At 44.1% G+C, this 20,917-nt stretch overlaps 1 protein-coding gene across 1 annotated transcript in view; it reads right to left on the bottom strand.

The window, feature by feature from the left end:
* CFAP61 (cilia and flagella associated protein 61) overlaps positions 1 to 20,917 on the bottom strand; it is a 258,248-nt gene that overhangs the window by 129,040 nt on the left and 108,291 nt on the right. Inside the window, exons 12-16 of the mRNA XM_078785078.1 lie at positions 20,089 to 20,098; positions 19,821 to 19,898; positions 16,998 to 17,204; positions 14,723 to 14,854; positions 4,121 to 4,248 (exon numbers count right to left, since the gene is read on the bottom strand). Of these exons, the coding sequence (XP_078641204.1) occupies positions 4,121 to 4,248; positions 14,723 to 14,854; positions 16,998 to 17,204; positions 19,821 to 19,898; positions 20,089 to 20,098 (555 nt within the window). The remainder of the gene's footprint in view (positions 1 to 4,120; positions 4,249 to 14,722; positions 14,855 to 16,997; positions 17,205 to 19,820; positions 19,899 to 20,088; positions 20,099 to 20,917) is intronic.

The raw sequence follows: 20,917 nt of genomic DNA, 5'->3' as shown, positions 1-20,917 counted from the left end.
TCCCTCTTCCAAATCCTGGTGGCGTCTGGTCAAATCTGTTTCTGGTGTTTGTTCCCCCTCCATCCCCTCCCTGACCTCAAACGGCTACACGGCTGACTCTGCATGTGAAAAAGCTGAATGCCTCAACTCTGTTTGCCTCTAAATCTTGTGTCCCAAACCCATCCCTCTCTGTACCCACCATACCCAGTCGTACCCAGCTGCTCCTGGATTCTGTGTCCTTTCCTCCTGACAAGGTGGAAAAGTTTCTGTCAACCCTCGACTCTGATTCTGCAACTGGTCCTGACAGCATCAGCCCACGGGTCCTAAAATCATGTTCTTCCGCTCTTTCACTCCCTCTCTCTGTTCTCTTCACCCTCTCTTTTGCTCAAGGTCATCTGCCATCTGCTTGGAAATCAGCAAACATCACCGCTTTGCACAAAAAAGGTGCAAAAACAGATCCTAGCAACTACAGACCAATCAGCCTTCTCCCAATTATCAGCAAAGTCATGGAATCCATCATTGCTTCAGATATGAAATCTTTCCTCTTCTCCAATGGCTTGATCTCTGACCATCAATTTGGTTTCAGACCTGGTCACTCTACTCTGGACATGCTGCTTCTGCTTTCTCAACAATGGATGGAGGTCCTCAACACCAAACAGGAAATTAGAGCTGTCTCCCTTGACATTTCACGTGCCTTCGATACGGTCTGGCACCCCGCTCTGCTCACCAAACTCTTCTCCTTTGGTATCCATGGAAATCTCCACGCATGGCTGGCGGACTTCCTCTCTAGTCGTAGTCAACGTGTGGCCCTGAATGGGTTTCTCTCATCTCCTCTTCCTGTTCAGGCTGGAGTTCCCCAAGGCAGTGTTCTGGGCCCTGTGCTTTTTCTGGTCTTCATCAATGATCTCTCTGACTCTCTTGAAAATCCTCTCTATCTCTTTGCTGACGACTCTACTCTCTGACGCTCCATTCCTCATCCCTCCGATCGGCAGTCTGCAGCCTCCTCACTCTCTGCAGACCTGGACAAAATCACAGACTGGGCAAACAAGTGTAACATGTCTTTCAATCCTGACAAATCTCACACTCTTACGATGTCTCTCTGAAAAGACCGACTGGACAACCCTCCCATCCACTTTCTGAATAATCCTCTCCAAGAAGTTCTGTCACTCAAGCTTTTGGGTCTCACTATCTGCCATGATCTTTCCTGGGAAAACCACATTTCAAATCTGGCCTCCAAAGCCAGTCGCCGACTGGGCATCCTCCGTCGTGCAAAGTCCTTCCTTGGTACACCTGAGCTCCTCACCACTTACAAGGATTTCATCCGCAGCTCTATGGAATACTGCTCTCTCCTCTGGTCTGGTGCTCCTGCCTCACACCTAGCTCATCTTCACGCTGTTGAAACCAAAGCGTTCAGAATCATTGGAATCTCCCGCGATGAAGCTAACTCCAAGGGCCTTTCACTCACTCACCGCAGGCAGTTTGGTGGTCTTTCCGTGTTCTACCGACTCCTCTCTGGCCTTGCCCCCCCAGCTCTCTCTGGGCTCTGTCCCCCAAATATTCCTACAGGTCGCAAAAGATCTGCCTGCAACCCTCTTATGGTTAAATTACCAAAATCAAGACTTCTGCTCACCTTCACTCCTTCATTCCTCTTTTCTCCCACCTCTGGAACAAACTCCCTCACTCTCTTCAATCCCACTCCACCCTCCAGGTCTTTAAAACAGCTGTTCACCACCATCTCTTATCTTCCCCCATCCAAAACCTTGATCTTTTCTACCCCCGCTAATTTCACCCAAAATCCTACACTTTATTTTATTTTATTTGAAATACCAACTTCTGTCCTGGAAGTCCTTGGTCCCCTTGTGTTTTATACCTCTCCCCCCCCCCCCTTCCCATGCCTCCTCCCCCCAAGCCCTCTCCCTCCCACACTTCTCCCTGCTCTCAAATGTTGTGTTTGTGTGCTTCCCCTTCTCTCCCCATCTTGTCTTCTGCTCCCTCTTTTTATATATTTTGTTTGGCTGGTTGATTTGTTTGTGAAATAAATGTTAGCTCTTTCACGAGCCTCGATTCAGTGTACAAAAAATAAAAAATAAAAATATGTGGGACATGTGGGATGTGTGTGTGTGTACGTGTGTGTGTGTGTGACTCTGTGTGTGTGTGTGTGTGTGTGTGTGTGTGTGTGTGAGACTGTGTGTGTGTGTGTGTGTGTGTGTATGTGTGTATGTGTGTGTGTGTGTGTGTGTGTGTGTGTGTGTGTGTATATATGTGTATGTATGTGTATATGTGTATATGTGTATGTGTGTGTGTGTCTGTGTGTGTGTGTGTGTGTGTGTGTGTGTGTGTGTGTGTGTGTGTGTGTGTGTGTGTGTGTGTGTATGTGTGTGTTTGTGTGTGTATGTATATATATATATATATATATATATATATATATATATATATATATATATGTGGTTCGAGCGGGAGTTATTCCCTCGTTTCCGGCCGGCGTTAGTAGCTCGGTAGTCGTGAACCCCTAGGCCTAACAAACCCTACCTAACGCCGTGCCGGGAAGGACGGTATAACGTCCAGGACTCGGGTCGGCCAGATAAAAGGACAAGGGGCTTAACCCCCCCTTGATAAGGGGAGAGCCGACGACCGAGATCCGTAACAATATATATTTCTTACTATAATTCACCAAATAGTCTGGTGTTGGCTTAGCGGTTAGGGTGCCAGCTTGGGATCCTAGGATCCTGGGTTCGAATCCTGGTGAATCACTGAATTAACGCCAGGGGGTTGACTCAGCCTGTCATACTTCCGAGGTCGGGCAAATTGAGTTTCCGAGGTCGGGCAAATTGAGTACCAGTTCACTGGTAATTCCCTGTGTGTCGCAAAAGGTGACTAACAGGGTTGGCGGCAGGAAGGGCATCCGGCCATAAAACATTGCTTCAAAAAAAGGGGACCACGGTGCCCAAAAAAAGGCCAACCCCTGCTCTGCGGGGAAAAATGGCCTCTAAAGGTGGTTCTTCTATAATTCACCAAATGTCTGTCCATCCGTCCGTCCGTTCGCAGGTACCACAAAAACGGCTGAACCGATCGCAACGATATTTTGGGTGGGTAATCCTGGGACCCCCTGGAGTAAAATAGACGATATTGTTTTTCCAATTTTCCAGTTTTTCCAAACACGATGGAATAATATTTACCGATATGAACAGTGATGTGGCTTTTATTGAAATTCTACAAATACTGTTTAGATTTTGATGAGAATTATGAACGTGCCGCGAATGCGGAAGTAGACAGATTACGGCGATGAGCTGGTTTGATAATATCCCAATACAACCGTCATTTAAAACAGTATTTTGTTAAAGTATCAATTGATGATTGGAATTGAGTGAATACAATTACGATTTTGAATTCGTAATTGTATTCACCCAACCGTACGGAACTTCACATCAGGATTTAAATATTTGTTTATGTCACGAATGTTGGTAAAAGTTTATTTTTTTTGTTAATGCTATTTAATTTGTGATTGGAGTTATACTGTTTGGAATGAAAAAAGAGATATCGAGTTCAAGTGAATGACGAAATGCAGTGACGGTTTCTACTTTCTAAACGTGAAATTCGCGGATCGCCATATGCAGATTCGCCATTGACTGGGTATGGAACAAACGTACCCGTTTGTTTGCCAAGGGGTACGTTTTTCATGGAAGTCCTTCACGAACTTGCTGTCCATGTCTGACGTGAGACTGAAGGTGCTACAGGAATGTGGAATTTATTGGTTTCATGCTTTAGCATTCGCCGTTTCTGCATTGTCTGTTTGCTTCTGGTCTCCCACCCGTGCATAGCACGGGTATCTCACTAGTATATACAATGTGCTTAATGGTTCAGATACAAACATAAATCTTGCAAAAAAGATTCACAATAACAACTTCTCACTCACCCTTCAAAACATGACAGTGACCAAAGACTGGACCCTGGATAAATTAATAACTTCTGCGAACATTCAGCAATTTTGAATTTAAAACTTGTGATCTACCTAAAAAGTAACCGCAACAATAAACAATCATCAAAAAGAAATAAAAAGATGTTTGTTTACATTTCAAATGAAGATTTCTCTGTTATGCCGTCATCAGTAATGTTAGTGGGATATGCACGTCATATAGGTTACCAGAAAATGAGGGTTTCTAGAAATGACATTCCTGTATCAGATGCACCAACAATCAAGAGCCTGGCATTGACTGTGACCTTTGGCTCCAGGGTGAGCTTCTTGTTGATGTGGAACAAGGCGAATTCTTCCTTTAAGAGAAAAAAAATACATACAGTACATGAGGATACATCATCTGCACGTGTACGTACTGTGAATGTGGACGAAATACTCTTATCACCACAAATACAAACTCACTTAATCATTGTAATTACCTCCACCACCTAAGGTGGATGGAGTTTATGTTTTCACTTCTGTCTGTCTGTCTGTTTGTCTGTCTGTCTGTTTGGCTGTCTGTTTGTTTGGCTGTCTGTCTCCGTTTGGCTGTCTGTCTCCGTTTGGCTGTCTGTCTCCGTTTGGCTGTCTGTCTCCGTTTGGCTGTCTGTCTGTTTGGCTGTCTGTCTGTTTGGCTGTCTGTCTGTTTGGCTGGCTGTCTGTTTGGTTGTCTGTTTGGCTGTCTGTCTGTTTGTCTGTCTGTCTGTTTGTCTGTCTGTCTGTTTGGCTGTCTGTCTGTTTGGCTGTCTGTCTGTTTGTCTGTCTGTCTGTTTGGCTGTCTGTCTGTTTGGCTGTCTGTCTGTTTGGCTGTCTGTCTGTTTGGCTGTCTGTCTGTTTGGCTGTCTGTCTCCGTTTGGCTGTCTGTCTCCGTTTGGCTGTCTGTCTGTTTGGCTGTCTGTCTGTTTGGCTGTCTGTCTGTTTGGCTGTCTGTCTGTTTGGCTGTATATCTGTTTGGCTGGCTGTCTGTTTGGCTGGCTGTCTGTTTGGCTGTCTGTCTGTTTGTCTGGCTGTCTGTTTGTCTGTATATCTGTTTGGCTGGCTGTCTGTTTGGCTGGCTGTCTGTTTGGCTGTCTGTCTGTTTGGCTGTCTGTCTGTTTGGCTGTCTGTCTGTTTGGCTGTATATCTGTTTGGCTGGCTGTCTGTTTGGCTGGCTGTCTGTTTGTCTGTATATCTGTTTGGCTGGCTGTCTGTTTGGCTGGCTGTCTGTTTGGCTGTCTGTCTGTTTGGCTGTCTGTCTGTTTGGCTGTATATCTGTTTGGCTGGCTGTCTGTTTGGCTGGCTGTCTGTTTGGCTGTCTGTCTGTTTGTCTGGCTGTCTGTTTGTCTGTCTGTCTGGCTGTCTGTCTGTCTGTTTGGCTGTATGTCTGTTTGGCTGTCTGTCTCTGTTTGGCTGTCTGTTTGGTTGTCTGTTTGGCTGTCTGTTTGGCTGTCTGTTTGGCTGGCTGTCTGTTTGGCTGGCTGTCTCTTTGGCTGTCTGTCTGTTTGGCTGTCTGTCTGTTTGGCTGTCTGTCTGTTTGGCTGTCTGTCTGTTTTGCTGTCTTTCTGTCTGTCTGGCTGTCTGTTTGTCTGTCTGTCTGTTTGTCTGTCTGTCTGTTTGTCTGTCTGTCTGTCTGTCTGTTAGCAGGATATCTCCAAACGTTGAGGACGGATTCAGATGAAACTTGGTGGAGAGGTTGTGTGTGTGACAAGAACGAATCAATTCCATTTTGGTGAGGATTCAAATCCAGATGCGCATCAGAAAATCTTTTAAGTGATTCTTCACCATTGATAGGGCAAAAACAATAAATACAACGATACCTCGAAAAACTATGGACGGATTCGGATGAAACGTGGTGGACAGGTCGGGTGTGTGGGGTGCGGAGAAATGTTTGTGGTTGGGCATATGGGGAAGGTTTTAGAGGGTGTGGTGAGGGGGAAGCATTTAGGGATGGGGTGAGGTGAGGATGGATGCAGAAAGGAGGAACATGGAGTTTTGAGGGGGTGGGGGTGGATGCTTTTTCTGATTCCAAATTCCCAACTTTGACAAACTATCATTGGATTGGACATTAGAACATTTGTTAAACGCATGGAGAAATGCTGTGCTGTATGAGCAGTTGGCGAGCAGTTGGTGAGGTGAGCGGTTGGTGGAGGGGTGGTGTGAGAAGGGTGTGTGGTAGAGGGGTGGTGATGGGGGAGGATTGTCGGATGAGGCACAGAGTAAACACCTCAGAAAAATAATCCTTTTTGAAGAAGAAGAAGAAGAGAATAAAGAGACATATCAAAGAACACATGTAGCATTTATGAAGGAGACACAAGGGTTGAAATGCGTTCTTAAATTTTTTTTTTTCTTTTTAATAAGAAGCATTTATATTTAATGTAGATTCAGTTTGGAGAAAAGAGTGGGGGTGGGGATTAAAAATAGAAATGTCGTTATGGAGTGAAATATAAACTTTTTTTTTTAGCCCGTCCTCTGCACAGCAGGAGACAGGGTTTTGTAATCACTTCTGTGTGTCTGTCTGTCTACCTATCTGTCTGTGTGTGTGTGTGTCTGTCTGTCTATATGTCTGTGTGTATGTCTGTCTATCTGTCTCTGTGTGTGTGTGTGTGTGTGTGTGTTCGTATGTGTGTGTGTGTCTGTCTGTACTTACACATGGTGTGTGTCTGTGTCTTTCCGGGCCGTAACTTTTTTTACCATTTGAACTATTGTCATCAAATTTTCACCAAAGCTTTATCTTACTATAATTCACCAAATGTCTGTCTGTCTGTCTGTCCGTCCGTTCGAAGGTACCGCAAAAACGGCTGAACCGATCGCAACGATATTTTGGGTGGGTAATCCTGGGATACCCTGGAGTAAAATAGGGTATATTGTTTTTCCAATTTCAGCTTTGGTCTCCAGCATTTTCAGGTTTGGACTCCCGCATAACGTTATTTTCCCGGGTGCCGCACAAACGGCTGCACCGATCGGACTCGGTGACCTCGGACAAAGACCTTTTATAAGGACATGGGTTGAATCCCTGCTTGAGAGAATGCCAACCCCCACCCTGCCATCACGGTCGTCTCTCCAACTCACAATCCCACGAGATATGCGGAAAGGACGACCCAAAACCAAGTATCTTCTTTTTGATTCGTATATGAACATCATTAAAAGTAAATAATGACCTCGGCCAAAGTTCAAACGAATTTGAACTCATACATGAGAGAATTCCACATAGCTATTTGGGTGGTGTATAAGCCAACAGATCGCTGTCTCCATCGATCTTGCCGAGGCCGTAACACCTATCAACTCAAAATCCTTTTAACTGTTGACTTGGTAGTTTTTACAATTAAGGAAACATTAACAATGTTGTTAAAAGTTTATTTTGTGATTAATTTGTGATTGGAGTTATTTGTTTGGAATGAAAAAAGCGATATCAAGTTCAAGTGAATGACGACATGCCGTGATGGTTTCTACCTTGTAAACGTGAACTTCGCGGATCGCCATATGCAGATTCGCCACGGTCCCACGGTCGATGTTTCTATACGTGAACGTACCCATTTTTCATGGAAGTCCTTCACGAACTTGCCGTCCATGTCTGACGTGAGACTGAAGGTGCTACAGGAATGTGGAATTTAATGGTTTCATGCTTTAGCATTTGTCGTATCTGCATTGCCTGTTTGCTTCTGGCCTCCCACCCGTGCATAGCACGGGTATCTCACTAGTTATGATAATACGGAGAAATCAAATTAATAATTTTGTCAAAAGGTCAAAGGTCAGCATCACATAAAATCATAAATTTTCATCCGATTGACCTGAAATTAAAATAAATTGCATATTGGGTCACTGAATTGGTTTACTAAGCAAAAGGTAGGTGTCGATTGTTGTTGTTTTTTAGATTAAAAGGTCAAAGGTCAAGGTTGCATAAAATTGTCAATTTTCATCCAAATGACCTGAAATTTAAAGAAATTGCATATTGGCTGGCTGAATTGATTAACCAATCAAAAGCTGAAAGCTGCTTATTTCTTTTTTTAAATCAACAATTTTCATTTTGCATTTTTTTTTTTAAACTGTTTTTATTTTGAGCATACAGAAGAAGAGGAAGATGTCTGATTACAAATGGACTCGGACGGGCTTTGCATTTTCAGATGCTTTCTAGTTTTTTGTACGTTTTGATTTTATGAAACGAGGAGAGGAAATAGTATTGAGGAAAAGCAAGATGAGTTAAACCTTCTATCCGAGGGAAGGCCATGAAGAAGAAGCCTTGACAACACGAAACGAATAGCACAAAAGAATGAACTACCCAACATGAAATATTGCACGGGATAAAGTAGCAACATTTCGACGAATGACACAACATCAAATAGGACGAATCCAAATCCGGTTTGAATCTTTGCTCCACTGACGACATCTTGGCTTTGATTCCGAGCGTACAGTTAGTCCCGCATTGTAAGCTTGGTTCCTCATTCTCAAGTATTCCAAGCACAGCATGCAGCAGCTTGTCTTCCAGCATTCCTCTTTTAACTCAGATCTCTCTCTGTGTCTGAGGGTAATTTAGTAACAAACTCGTGTTACCGGCTGCTATAACAAAGCTGCTTGCATGAGTCTTTACGCATGAATGATGAATCCCATTGGCTGCTTGATTATTATCACCATCAGATTATATGTAGATAGTATATATATGGATTATTTATTATTATAACATGTATTAAGGCCTCATATGTAATTTCTCCCGGCGATAGTTTCAAGTGTGATGTGCGGTATTGACACCGACGCCCTCACAGCCCAATTGTGACTGTAACTTGATGCATAATAATATTCCTAAGGTTCGTTAGCATTTTGTTACTCGACAGATGGAAATGTGGAAGTACTTAGGAATGGGTCATGTCCATGCTGTGTCATGTCCGATGGGCACAAGTACTTACGCATGGGCATGACATGCCAAGCCTCAACTCTGTGTTTCCTTCGAAATCTTGAGTCCCAAACCCATCCCTCTCTGTACCCACCGTACCCAGTCGTACCCAGCTGCTCCAAGACTCTGTGTCCTTCTCTCCTGACAAGGTGGACAAGTTTCTGTCAACCCTCGACTCTGATTCTGCAACTGGACCAGACGGCATCAGCCCACGGGTCCTAAAATCCTGCTCTGCTGCTCTATCTCACCCTCTCTCTGTTCTTTTCACCCTCTTTTGCTCAACGTCATCTAGCATCTGATTGGAAATCAGCAAACATTACCGCTTTACACAAAAAGGTGCAAAAACAGATCCTTGCAACTGCAGACCAATCAGCCTGTTTCCAATTATCAGCAAAGTCATGGAATCCATCATGTTTTCTGATATCAAATCCTTCCTCTTCTCCAATGGCTTGATCTCTGATCATCAATTTGGATTCAGACCAGGTCATTCTACTCTGGACATGCTGCTTCTGCTGTCTCAACAATGGATGGAGGTCCTCAATGTTAAGCAGGAAATCAGACCTGTCTCCCTTGACATATCACGTGCCTTCGATACGGTCTGGCACCCCGCTCTGCTCATCAAACTCTCCTCCTATGGTATCCATGGAAATCTCCACTCATGGCTCGCAGACTTCCTCTCCTGCTGTAACATGTGGCTCTAAATGGAATACTCTCATCTCCCCTTCCTGTTCTGGCTGGAGTTCCCAATGCAGTGTTCTGGGCTGAGTGCTTTTTCTCATCGTCATCAATGATCTCTCCGACTCTCTGGAAAACCCTCTCTATCTTTTTCTTGATGACTCCACTCTCTGCCACCTCATATCTCAGCTGCAGCAGGCAGCAGCTTCTTTACTCTGCAGACCTGGATAAAATTACAAACTGGTCAAACACGTTTTTTTCCCTTATGCAGACTGTGGCTGCTGGTTGCATCATTTTTTCTGGAAGCGCGTTTGTGCCGCTGATGCAGTGCCCCAATTATCAGTGAGCTGCTACTCAATTTGCAGACCTCGGAAGGATGACAGGCTGAGGCAACCCCCTGGCGTTAATTCAACAATCGATCGGGATTCAAACTCAGGATCCGAGGATCCCAAACCGGCACCCTAACCGCTAAGCCAACATCAGGCTACGGTAATACAAGTGAAACATGTCTTTCAATCCTGACAGATCTCACACTCTCACGATGTGTCTCCGAAAAGACCATCTGGAAAACCCTCCCATCTACTTTCTCAACAATCCTCTCAAAGAAGTTCTGTCACTTAAGCTTTTGGGTCTCACTATCTGCCATGATCTTTCCTGGGAAACCACATTTCCAAGCTGGCCTCCAAAGCTAGTCGCCGACTGGGCATCCTCCGTTTTTTTGTTTTTTTTTTGTTTTTTTTTGTATACTGAATCGAGGCTCGTGAAAGAGCTAACATTTATTTCACAAACAAATCAACCAGACAAACAAAATATACAAAAAGAGTGAGTGGAAGACAAGATGGGGAGAGAAGGGGAAGCACACAACCACAACATTTGAGAGCAGGGAGAAGTGTGGGAAGGACAGGGCTTGGGGGACAGGAGGCATGGGAAGGGGAGGGGGGGGGGGGGGGGGAGAGGTATAAAACACAAGGGGACCGAAATTAGCGGGGGTAGAAAAGATCAAGGTTTTGGATGGGGTAGGATAAGAGATGGTGGTGAACAGCTGTTTTAAAGACCTGGAGGGTGGAGTGGGATTGAAGAGAGTGAGGGAGTTTGTTCCAGAGGCGGGAGAAAAGAGGAATGAAGGAGTGAAGGTGAGCAGAAATTCTTGATTTTGGCAGTTTAACCATAAGAGGGTTGCAGGCAGATCTTGTGCGACCTGTAGGAATATTTGGGGGACAGAGCCCAGAGAGGGCTGGGGGGGCAAGGCCAGAGAGGAGTCGGTAGAAGACGGAAAGACCACCAACCTGCCTGCGGTGAGTGAGTGAAAGGCCCTTGGAGTTAGCTTCATCGCGGGAGATTCCAATGATTCTGAATGCTTTGGTTTCAACAGCGTGAAGACGGGCTAGGTGTGAGGCAGGAGCACCAGACCAGAGGGGAGAGCAGTATTCCATAGAGCTGCGGATGAAAGCCTTGTATGTGGTGAGGAGCTCAGGTGTGCCAAGGAAGGACTTCGCACAACGGAGGATGCCCAGTCGGCGACTGGATTTGGAGGCCAGGTTTGAAATGTGGTTTTCCCAGGAAAGATCATGGCAAATAGTGAGACCCAAAAGCTTGAGTGACAGAACTTCTTGGAGAGGATTATTCAGAAAGTGGATGGGAGGGTTTTCCAGTTGGTCTTTTCGGAGAGACATCGTAAGAGTGTGAGATTTATCAGGATTGAAAGACATGTTCCATTTGTTTGCCCAGTCTGTGATTTTGTCCAGGTCTGCAGAGAGTGAGGAGGCTGCAGACTGCCGATCTGAGGGATGAGGAATGGAGCGACAGAGAGTAGAGTCGTCAGCAAAGAGATAGAGAGGATTTTCAAGAGAGTCAGAGAGATCATTGATGAAGACCAGAAAAAGCACAGGGCCCAGAACACTACCTTGGGGAACTCCAGCCTGAACAGGAAGAGGAGATGAGAGAAACCCATTCAGGGCCACACGTTGACTACGACCAGAGAGGAAGTCCGCCAGCCATGCGTGGAGATTTCCATGGATACCAAAGGAGGAGAGTTTGATGAGCAGAGCAGGGTGCTAGACCGTATCGAAGGCACGTGAAATGTCAAGGGAGACAGCTCTAATTTCCTGTTTGGCGTTGAGGACCTCCATCCATTGTTGAGAAAGCAGAAGCAGCATGTCCAGAGTAGAGTGACCAGGTCTGAAACCAAATTGATGATCAGAGATCAAGCCATTGGAGAAGAGGAAAGATTTCATATCTGAAGCAATGATGGATTCCATGACTTTGCTGATAATTGGGAGAAGGCTGATTGGTCTGTAGTTGCTGGGATCTGTTTTTGCACCTTTTTTGTGCAAAGCGGTGATGTTGGCTGATTTCCAAGCAGATGGCAGATGACCTTGAGCAAAAGAGAGGGTGAAGAGAACAGAAAGAGGGAGTGAAAGAGCGGAAGAACATGATTTTAGGACCCGTGGGCTGATGCCGTCAGGACCAGTTGCAGAATCAGAGTCGAGGGTTGACAGAAACTTTTCCACCTTGTCAGGAGGAAAGGACACAGAGTCCAGGAGCAGCTGGGTACGACTGGGTACGGTGGGTACAGAGAGGGATGGGTTTGGGACACAAGATTTAGAGGCAAACACAGAGTTGAGGCATTCAGCTTTTTCACGTGCGGAGTCAGCCGTTAAGCCGTTTGAGGTGAGGGAGGGGATGGAGGGGGAACAAACACCAGAAACAGATTTGACCAGACGCCACCAGGATTTGGAAGAGGGAGACAGATAAGAGAGTTCGGTCTTGAGAACGGTGAGATATTGTTTCCTGGCTCTCCTGAGGGTGGACACACACTTGTTTCGGGCTTTGTGAAAGGAAATGAGATTTCCTTCCGTTGGATTTGCTTTCCAGGAGACGAAAGCAAGTTGTTTCAGGGCAACAGCCTCACCACAAGATTCCGTGTACCATGGACGGGAGGAAGGGTATGACAACCCGTTGTGCGAAGTCCTTCCTTGGCACACCGGAGCTCCTCACCACATACAAGGCTTTCATCCACATCTTGATGGAATACTGCTCTCCACTCTGGGCTGGTGCTCCTGCCTCACACCTAGCTCGTCTTCACGCTGTAGAAACCAAAGCTTTCAGAATCATTGGAATCTCCCGCAATGAAATTGATTCTGAGGGCCTTTCACTCTCTCATCGCAGGCAGGTTGGTGGTCTTTCTGTCTTCTTCCGACTCCTATCCGGCCTTGCATCCCCTGTTCACCATCCGGCCCGGCATCTGTCTGTGCTGTGTCCCCGAAATATTCCTGCAGGACGCACAAGATCTGTCAGCAACTCTCTTCTGGTGAAACTGCCAAAATCAAAATCCAAAATCTGCTCACATTCATGCTTTCATTCCTCTTTTTTCCCCACCTCTGGAACAAACTCCCCCACTCTCTTCAATCCCAATCCTACTTCCAGGTCTTCAAAACAGCTGTTCACCACCATCACTTACCTTCCCTTATCCAAAACCTTGTGTTATATGTTATTGTTATATGTCTTGCCTCTTATACGAGCCTCGACTTAGAATACAAAAAAGCCAGTTGGTCCTATCAACCGGTTCATTGCAGTGCTTGTTTGAGTGCTAAAATTCAAGAGAGCTGCTTGGCGAACACTCTACAAGCTGATTGGCAATGGAACACACCTCTTCTGAACACATTGATCGTCTCATTTGACAAGATTTTCGTCTTTTTTAGGTTTAAAGAAAGACAAGCTTTCCACTTTCCTTCATCAATGTCTGCAGCAGTTTCATCAAGTCCTCTTTACTTTCTGCCAACAGAGTGTTATCGTCAGGATACCTTCGGTTGTTCATCCATCTTCCTCCAATCCCGACTCCAGCCTCTATATCATCCAAGTTTTAATTTTTGTCAAAATTATGATAAACACAAATTAATCGGTTAATTTTCATCCAATGATAATGGCATAATGATAATAATATCAACAGATGGGCTGGCAGGTGGCCTAGAGCTATGCACACTCTCCTCCAAGCTGTCTAGCCAGGGTTTTGTATCCCGACCCAGCTGTCATCCTCGTATTTCACAGGCATGTTGATTCATCAATGTGTGTGTCATTCCTCTGATGGACATTAAACTGGTGTCCCATCTGTCAACATTGGTTGGTGGACTTTAAAGATCCCACTGTGTCCTTCATGAGTTGCTACCTCTTTAAACAGTCTCGACTGCTGCTTAACACTAAACTGAAAGAAATCTAGAGGAATCCCGACATACTTGAGGCATTCTATGCTTATAGCGGCGACTACAGACGAACGGGCCTGGGCCTAGATCTACTGTAATTTATATACCCCAGAGAAGATAATAGCATGACCCTTCCTGCCACTTGAGAGAGTGGAAGATGATGGGTTGTGTGGAATTATAGATAAATATATGATTCACCCATTTCTACAACAGTTGAGAGAGGACAAAGAGGAAGACTTGAGTTGAGAGACTTCAGAGACTTCAGAGACTTCAGAGACGAGAGAGACAGAGACAGAGACAGAGACAGAGACAGAGAGAGAGAGAGAGAGAGAGAGAGAGAGAGAGAGAGAGAGAGAGAGAGAGAGAGAGAGAGAGAGAGAGAGAGAGAGAGAAGGAAGGAAGGAAGGAGAGAGAAAGACAAATTATGAATTTGCAAAAGATGATGGGAATATTGCCTGTGATTGATGCTGTGAAGAGGAACAGGTTGAGATGGTTTGGTCATGTGTTGAGGAAGGATGAAAGTGACTGGTTGAGAAGAGTGATGGAAATGAATGTAGAAGGAAGTAGAGGACGGGGAAGGCCGAGAAAGACTTGGCTAAAGATGGTGGAAGAAGAAATGCGGGCAAGGGGTTTAACAAGGAGAGATGCAGAAAATAGGGCAAAATGGAGAAGATTGTCATGGGGACCGCAAGCCTAACCCCTGCTCTAGCAGGGGAAATGGCCTTAAAATGCATGTTGTTGTTGTTGTTGTTGTTGTTACTGCCACTTCCGTGGGTAGTGGCTGTACAAGTTGTTAAAAACAGTCCAAAATCCTTCGATTCTTGGTCTTTTATTCTGAAAACCAGAAAAGTTTGGTCATCAAGCTGCCGAGCATCACGAGAAGGAAAGTTTTTATATTAGCCATATCGGCGCCATCATCAGCCGATGCCGATAACCTCAAAATGCCAGATATCGACCGATATATCGGCCGAGCCGATACATTGGTCAACCACTAATAATTATGTTAATAAATGGTGCAATACGTTAATGTGAGCAATTTTTATGGCTGCCCACCTGCTTCGTTATGATGTGAGCCGATGGTGCCAATGTGCCAAGCTCCTGCAGTGGGTAGCACACTTGCCGCCGAGGCCGCACAGGCACCAAGCTGTGCAGTACAGAGCTCAAAGTGTGGCACCTGTTTCCCTGCTGGAAGCACGTGGGTAAAAATTCCAGACATATTAAAGGGTTTTAAGTATGACATTTAAATCAACAGTGTATGATATCTTTCTATAATGGAGCAAATGTGTGTCACCGAAACTCCAAAATTGATGTGCGTCGAAATAGCGCCACCTTTGGTGGTATCCGGTATTACAAATAATATTTATCCTAGATATGGAGTGTAATGTGATCAATAAAATGTATTAAAAAAATTAAAAATAAATTATGAAGTGCATTTCCAAGAGTGCCTGATAGTCGGCAAAAATCAGTCAATGTACAGCGTTTTCCCCATTCAATGACATATTGTGAGCTGGAGCAAACCTAAGGCCTTGTGTGAGCTGCAGCAAACCAATCCGAAGGCACGGCTAACATCTGCGGTTAGATACAGACACCAGACCACTTGGTGGAGGAGTTTCCAATACACCGCCTTGATAGAGGATGGAATTTGCTGTAACAGTTCACTGAGCAAGCCCATGAGTAGATAAGGCCGACTCATTTCACCATCTATTTCGCTCAACTCGAACCAATCCAAACGAAGAAGAATTGAAACCTTTTTAAACGGAATTTTAAAATGTCCAATCTTCCCACATACCTGTTTCCAAACACCTTTCTCCCACTCCACTTTCCATTCCCCCTTTTCCTCCTTCCCTGGACGACTCGTAAAGTTTTGCCTCCTCCACCATCGTGCTCATGTCGCGCTGTCTTTCTTCTTGCCTTTAATCATCATTTTCCATCTCAATGCTCATGCCCATCTTCATCTCCTTTCTAATATAAAAAGTCTTGTTTTCCTTCAGCTGCTTCTCATAGCTTAGTCTAGGTACAGTAGGCCCTAGAATGTGGTTGTCCTACACAGTACCCTCTTCTATGGCAGGTATCTCCATCCTCAGATTTGGTGGCCAGACTCAACACAATATTCCAGGTGAGGTCTCACTGAATTCCGATAGTGTTACCACTATATATATATATATATGGGAGCGTACGCTGGATCAGCACGTCACTGCATCCTTGGAGACTCCTCAGCACCATCCTGACACACACTACTGAGTGTGCTATGGAATGGGGTGTTTTCATGGCAGACGGAGTGCAAATCCTACCACCAACCTCCTTGAGAGAGGACCCAGTACCCTGTTACTCATTTTTCCGACATCAGAAGGATTTCAGGCTGAGTCTTACCACTATCTTGATTTATAAACGATCTCCATACAAATACAACTGACTAACAACCTCCTATGTTGTACCTTATCAAATACCTCCTGAATGTCTACATATACTGCATGCACTGCCTTTCCCTCATCCACCCAATCAGAAACTGCTTCACAAAACTCAAGGTGACCAATTTGACTTCCTTTTTAATAAACTCATGATAAATGCCTTTTATCAATTAATAAAAACACCCTTTCTGCTCACCTCCACTCATTCGTTCCTCTTTTTCCCCACCTTGCGGAACCAACATTCACATTCTCTTTAATCTCATTCCTCCATCAAAGTCTTCAAGACAGCTGTTCACCCCCATCTCAGATCACCTCCATCCAAAACGATGATCTTTTCTACCCCCGTTAGCCCTCCACCATGCCCACCTCTTTCCGAGTTTCCAGTTTTGCGTATTTTGCATCCTGTTTATGTCGGTTACATCCTGATCAGTTCAGTGTACTAGTTCTTCCACATGTATACAAAAAAAATTAAAAATAGTAATTGCAATAATATTTATCTTACTATAATTCACCAAATGTCTGTCTGTCTGTCTATTCCCAGGTACCGCAAAAACGGCTGAACTGATCGCAACGATATTTTGGGTGGGTAATCCTGGGACTCCCTGGAGTAAAATAGGCCATATTGGTTTTCCAATTTTCCAGTTTTTCCAAACACGATGGAATAATATTTACCGATATGAACAGTGATGTGGCTTATATTGAAATTCTACAAATAATGTTTAGATTTTGACGATTTGCGTGTGATATGATTTAACGGATGTTTATATAAATCGTTTAAAATAAGAAAAACCTTCAATTTCTGATATTTTGCCTTTTTATTTGGGCCTCCCAATTGAAGCCCCGCCCATAGGGCGGGTACCGTTGCTGGTAATAATAATAACAAGTGCAATGTCCATGCACTTATGAAACAGCGGACTGACATTGTCATTGGAATATCGAGGATAGACACGGTAGTAGAAACTGGAAGAGTGTGATTGGCGGAAAAGCTCCTGCAGGTAATATTTCCTGAAGCGGATGAAGGCAGGATTCAGGAGAAAGTGCTGCAACCAAGCATGCTCCGATGGTAAATATTGATCGTAATCAATAAAATCTTCAATGTTGTAATGAGCACGAATAAATTCAATGTCCTGAAAAGTGAGAGAAAAACAATATTTAATATGTTTTAATAGAAACATTTAATAGACTCTCTGCTCACCTTCACTCCTTCATTCCTCTTTTCTCCCGCCTCTGGAACAAACTCCCCCAGTCCCTTCAATCCCACTCCTCCCTCCAAGTCTTTAAAACAGCTGTTCACCACCATCTCCTATCTTCCCCCATCCAAAACCTTGATCTTTTCTACCCCCGCTAATTTCACCCCAATTCCACTTTTTTTTGAAATCCCGACTTCTTTCTTTCCTGGAAGTTCTAGCAGTGTACACGTGTTTTATACCTTTCCCACCCCCCTCCCCCCCTCCCATGCCTCCTCGCCCCAAGCCCTCTCCCTCCCACAGATCTCCCGATGTCCGTGTTCTCAAATGTTGTACTTGTGTGCTTCCCTCTCTCTCTCCCCATCTTGTCTCCCGCTCCCTTTATCATGTTTTGTGTGTCCGTTTGTCTTTTTGTGATGAATGTTAGCTCTTACAAGAGCCTCGATCTTGTATACAATATATATATATATATTGGAAGAAAAGTTTAATGAGACAACTTCCCAGAAGGTCCATCATTTCAGGCACAAAGTATCCTTCATCAGGGACTAACACAGTCCATATGCATTCCGTTTTCAATGCCTTTCCACATGGGCAGAGGGATACGAGCCTGCGATGCAGCATGAGACCCAGGTGACATATGTCATGATTACCTTAAACCATTTTCAAGGACATTCCACTTCATCACAAATCCAGTCCTTCAAGAAAGTGGGATGTTGCTTCTGCCATAGTTTCTCTACCATCTGCTCTGAAAGTGGAAATGCAAAATACTCATGACTTTTGCGATCAAAGGTGGATGGAGGTTATGTTTTCACCCCTGTCTGTCTGTCTGTTTGTTTGTGAACAAGATATCTCAAAAGGTTAGGGACGGATTTGGACGAAACTTGTTGGACAGGTTGTGTGTGGACAGGACAGGACAAGGAAGAATCGATTCAATTTTGGTGAAGATCCGGATCCGGCTAGTAGAAGTTTTTAAGTGATTCTTTACCATTGGGAGATAGGGCCAAAAACGATATAAAGCTGGATATCTCAAAAAGTTGTGGACGGATGATTTTGATTGAACGTGATTCTGTATTGTGATTTTCTGGTCTACTCTGGGATACAAAACGTAAACTGTTCACCTGGCGGAGGTATGCTCTCTAGTGAGTCTACTGAGTGCCGTTCTAGTTGAAATCATATAATCATACTGCCCTCATGCTATCGCCCCGTAGTTGGTATGAACACCGATTCACAAGCTGTCGGAGAGCGTAGTTCTGGACGAGAGGTGGACGAGCTAACAAGGATGTCAGATCCAAACGAGAGTCAGGAGCAGCGGATCAGCAATTACCCAAATCCCAAATGGTGACGTGGAGGACAAACCAACCTCGACATCACTCTCTCTCTCTCTCTCTCTCTTAAACCCTGTCGGTGTGATTCCGAATTGGCGTCAATGTTGTGCTCGTTAATAAGACCCGTACTAAGGGGCTAATTCCATTGTTTTATCTCTGCACTTTGTCTTTTTGCATTTGTACATTTCCACACCAACATGAATCCCCCCATTGCATGTCTTATGTCCTTTCCTGCTGTCATGGCTCAAAAAATTGAAACATGGCTCATTGTCAAGTACTCCCCATGGGGAATAAGATATGTTAATGATGTCATCGGTGCCTTCATTATGACGTCATAATTTGGCAAGTGCAATGCTTCATCCGATCAGTGTGAAAAAAAATTTTTCTCTGCAACTGTTAGTCTGATGGACACGAAATTTTCAACTTAAGAGCGTCTCTTACTGTAGAAAATTTTAATGATGATTATGACATCACAGGTCACGTGGTACAGGCGCCATCTTGGAAAAATCGAAAAACATTGCACCTCTATATCTCCGAAACCACTCCATGGAAACGATCGAAACATCGTCCATTGTCAAGTACTCCCCATTGGGAATAAGTTATGTTAATGATGATGTCATCAGTACCTTCATTATGACGCCATAATTCGACAAGTACAACGCTTGAGCCAATCAGTATGATTTTTTTTTCTCTGCAACTGTTGTTCCATGGACACAGAATTTTCACCAGAGGAGCGATTCCTCCTGGAGAATTTTATTGATATTTATGATGTCATAGGTCACATGGTATAGGTCCAGTTATCATTGTCGTTGTTTTCATTATCGTTATGTACCATTATCATTATCGTTAAGTATCATTATCATTACATTTATCATTTCAATAGTATGTGATTAATAGACATACATTCTGTGTGGACAAAGACACAGAGACAAAGGACTCCAAATGCAATACCTTCTTCTCTGGTGAGGGTAATAATCATAATAATGAAAATAATTGATAAAATCCCCCAAACATAAAGGTGCAACCCAGGGGGGTGATTGACAAATGATGAGATGAACCAAGCAGTGAAATTATCTGGCAGTGGTTCCAAAATAACACACCATGCACATATAGAGGGAGATCACAAACTGGGTTGAGACACATTACCATTAAAAAAAAAAACTTTCTATTAGAAACAGGAACCCAACAAAAGACAAAAGACGGACGACAGTAACCACGAGTTACTACTGACCTTTTCGGAATGTAAAAGGGCAATCCCCACAACCTGTCCCAACACATCAGCAACAAATGCCTTGGCCGAACTTTGGTTCTGTGCAATGGGGAAGCACACACCATCACGGTGCATAAACAAGTAAATTAACAAGTTAACAATAAGAGAAACAAGAATTGTTTTGGGAAAAGTTGGACTCTACCAAACATTCCAGAAGAGTGTCCTTCAGTTGCAGTGAACCCAATAATGTCTTCACCCCGTCTAAATCTTCTGAACAAAACTCACGTACTTGGAAGTTCCTGCAAGAAGGAGCAAAAGGAACTTGAGAATAAAGGTGTGGAGACTCTGCGAAGGTGTTGAACCTTAATCTGATATGTGTTGTTGTTCCGAAGTCCCGACACTGATGGATCTTTGAATTAGATTATGTGGCAAAGTGCTGCGGCACATTATTGGATATGCACTTTATAATCTTTGTCATTTTTGAAAGATATTTTATTGGTCACAACATATCATACTCCATATCATAATTGTGAGAAGGTTCCTTGATACTATTCTTTTGGAAAATACTACGTGCATAGAAAAGGTCCCTTTATGTGATATGTCCCAATCCCTCCCATACGGCAAACACGAGAAAAGAAGGGACATTCAAAAAATATTGTGTGCATGCTGGTCTACCGTTGTGTTCTTAGGGGGGACCAAGTAATGCTCTAGAAAAGTTCATATAAAGGGCGCCAATTTGATTCATACAGTTTTTAAAACTTTACTTACTGATGGGTTTTAACCTATATATGTATGGTGGCCCTTGATATGAACTTTTCTAGAGCATTACCTGGTTCCTCCTAAGACCAAAAGGGTAGACCAGCATCCATCCCAATTCTTTACCCTTTTCATCGAACAACTTCTCAAACCCCGTACTTTCCTGGAACCACTCCCCCCGTTCATTTTAGTACATTTTAATCCCTCCCATCCTCAATCCCTTCAAATCCTTTTCCCCCTGCACTTCCCCAAAGCACAAACCATCCCACCCCACAATCAAAAGCAAGTATCATAGTGCTGCAATTCCAATAGCAAGTACTGTAGTGCTGCGATTGTAATTACAAGCAAGACATGACGTCACA

Source organism: Myxine glutinosa, chromosome 9, assembly GCF_964187855.1.
Source record: "Myxine glutinosa chromosome 9, kmMyxGlut1.1, whole genome shotgun sequence".
Taxonomy (NCBI): domain Eukaryota; kingdom Metazoa; phylum Chordata; class Myxini; order Myxiniformes; family Myxinidae; genus Myxine; species Myxine glutinosa.
The sequence above is the reverse complement of the archived record's forward strand: the minus strand, read 5'-3'. Positions and strand labels throughout refer to the sequence as shown.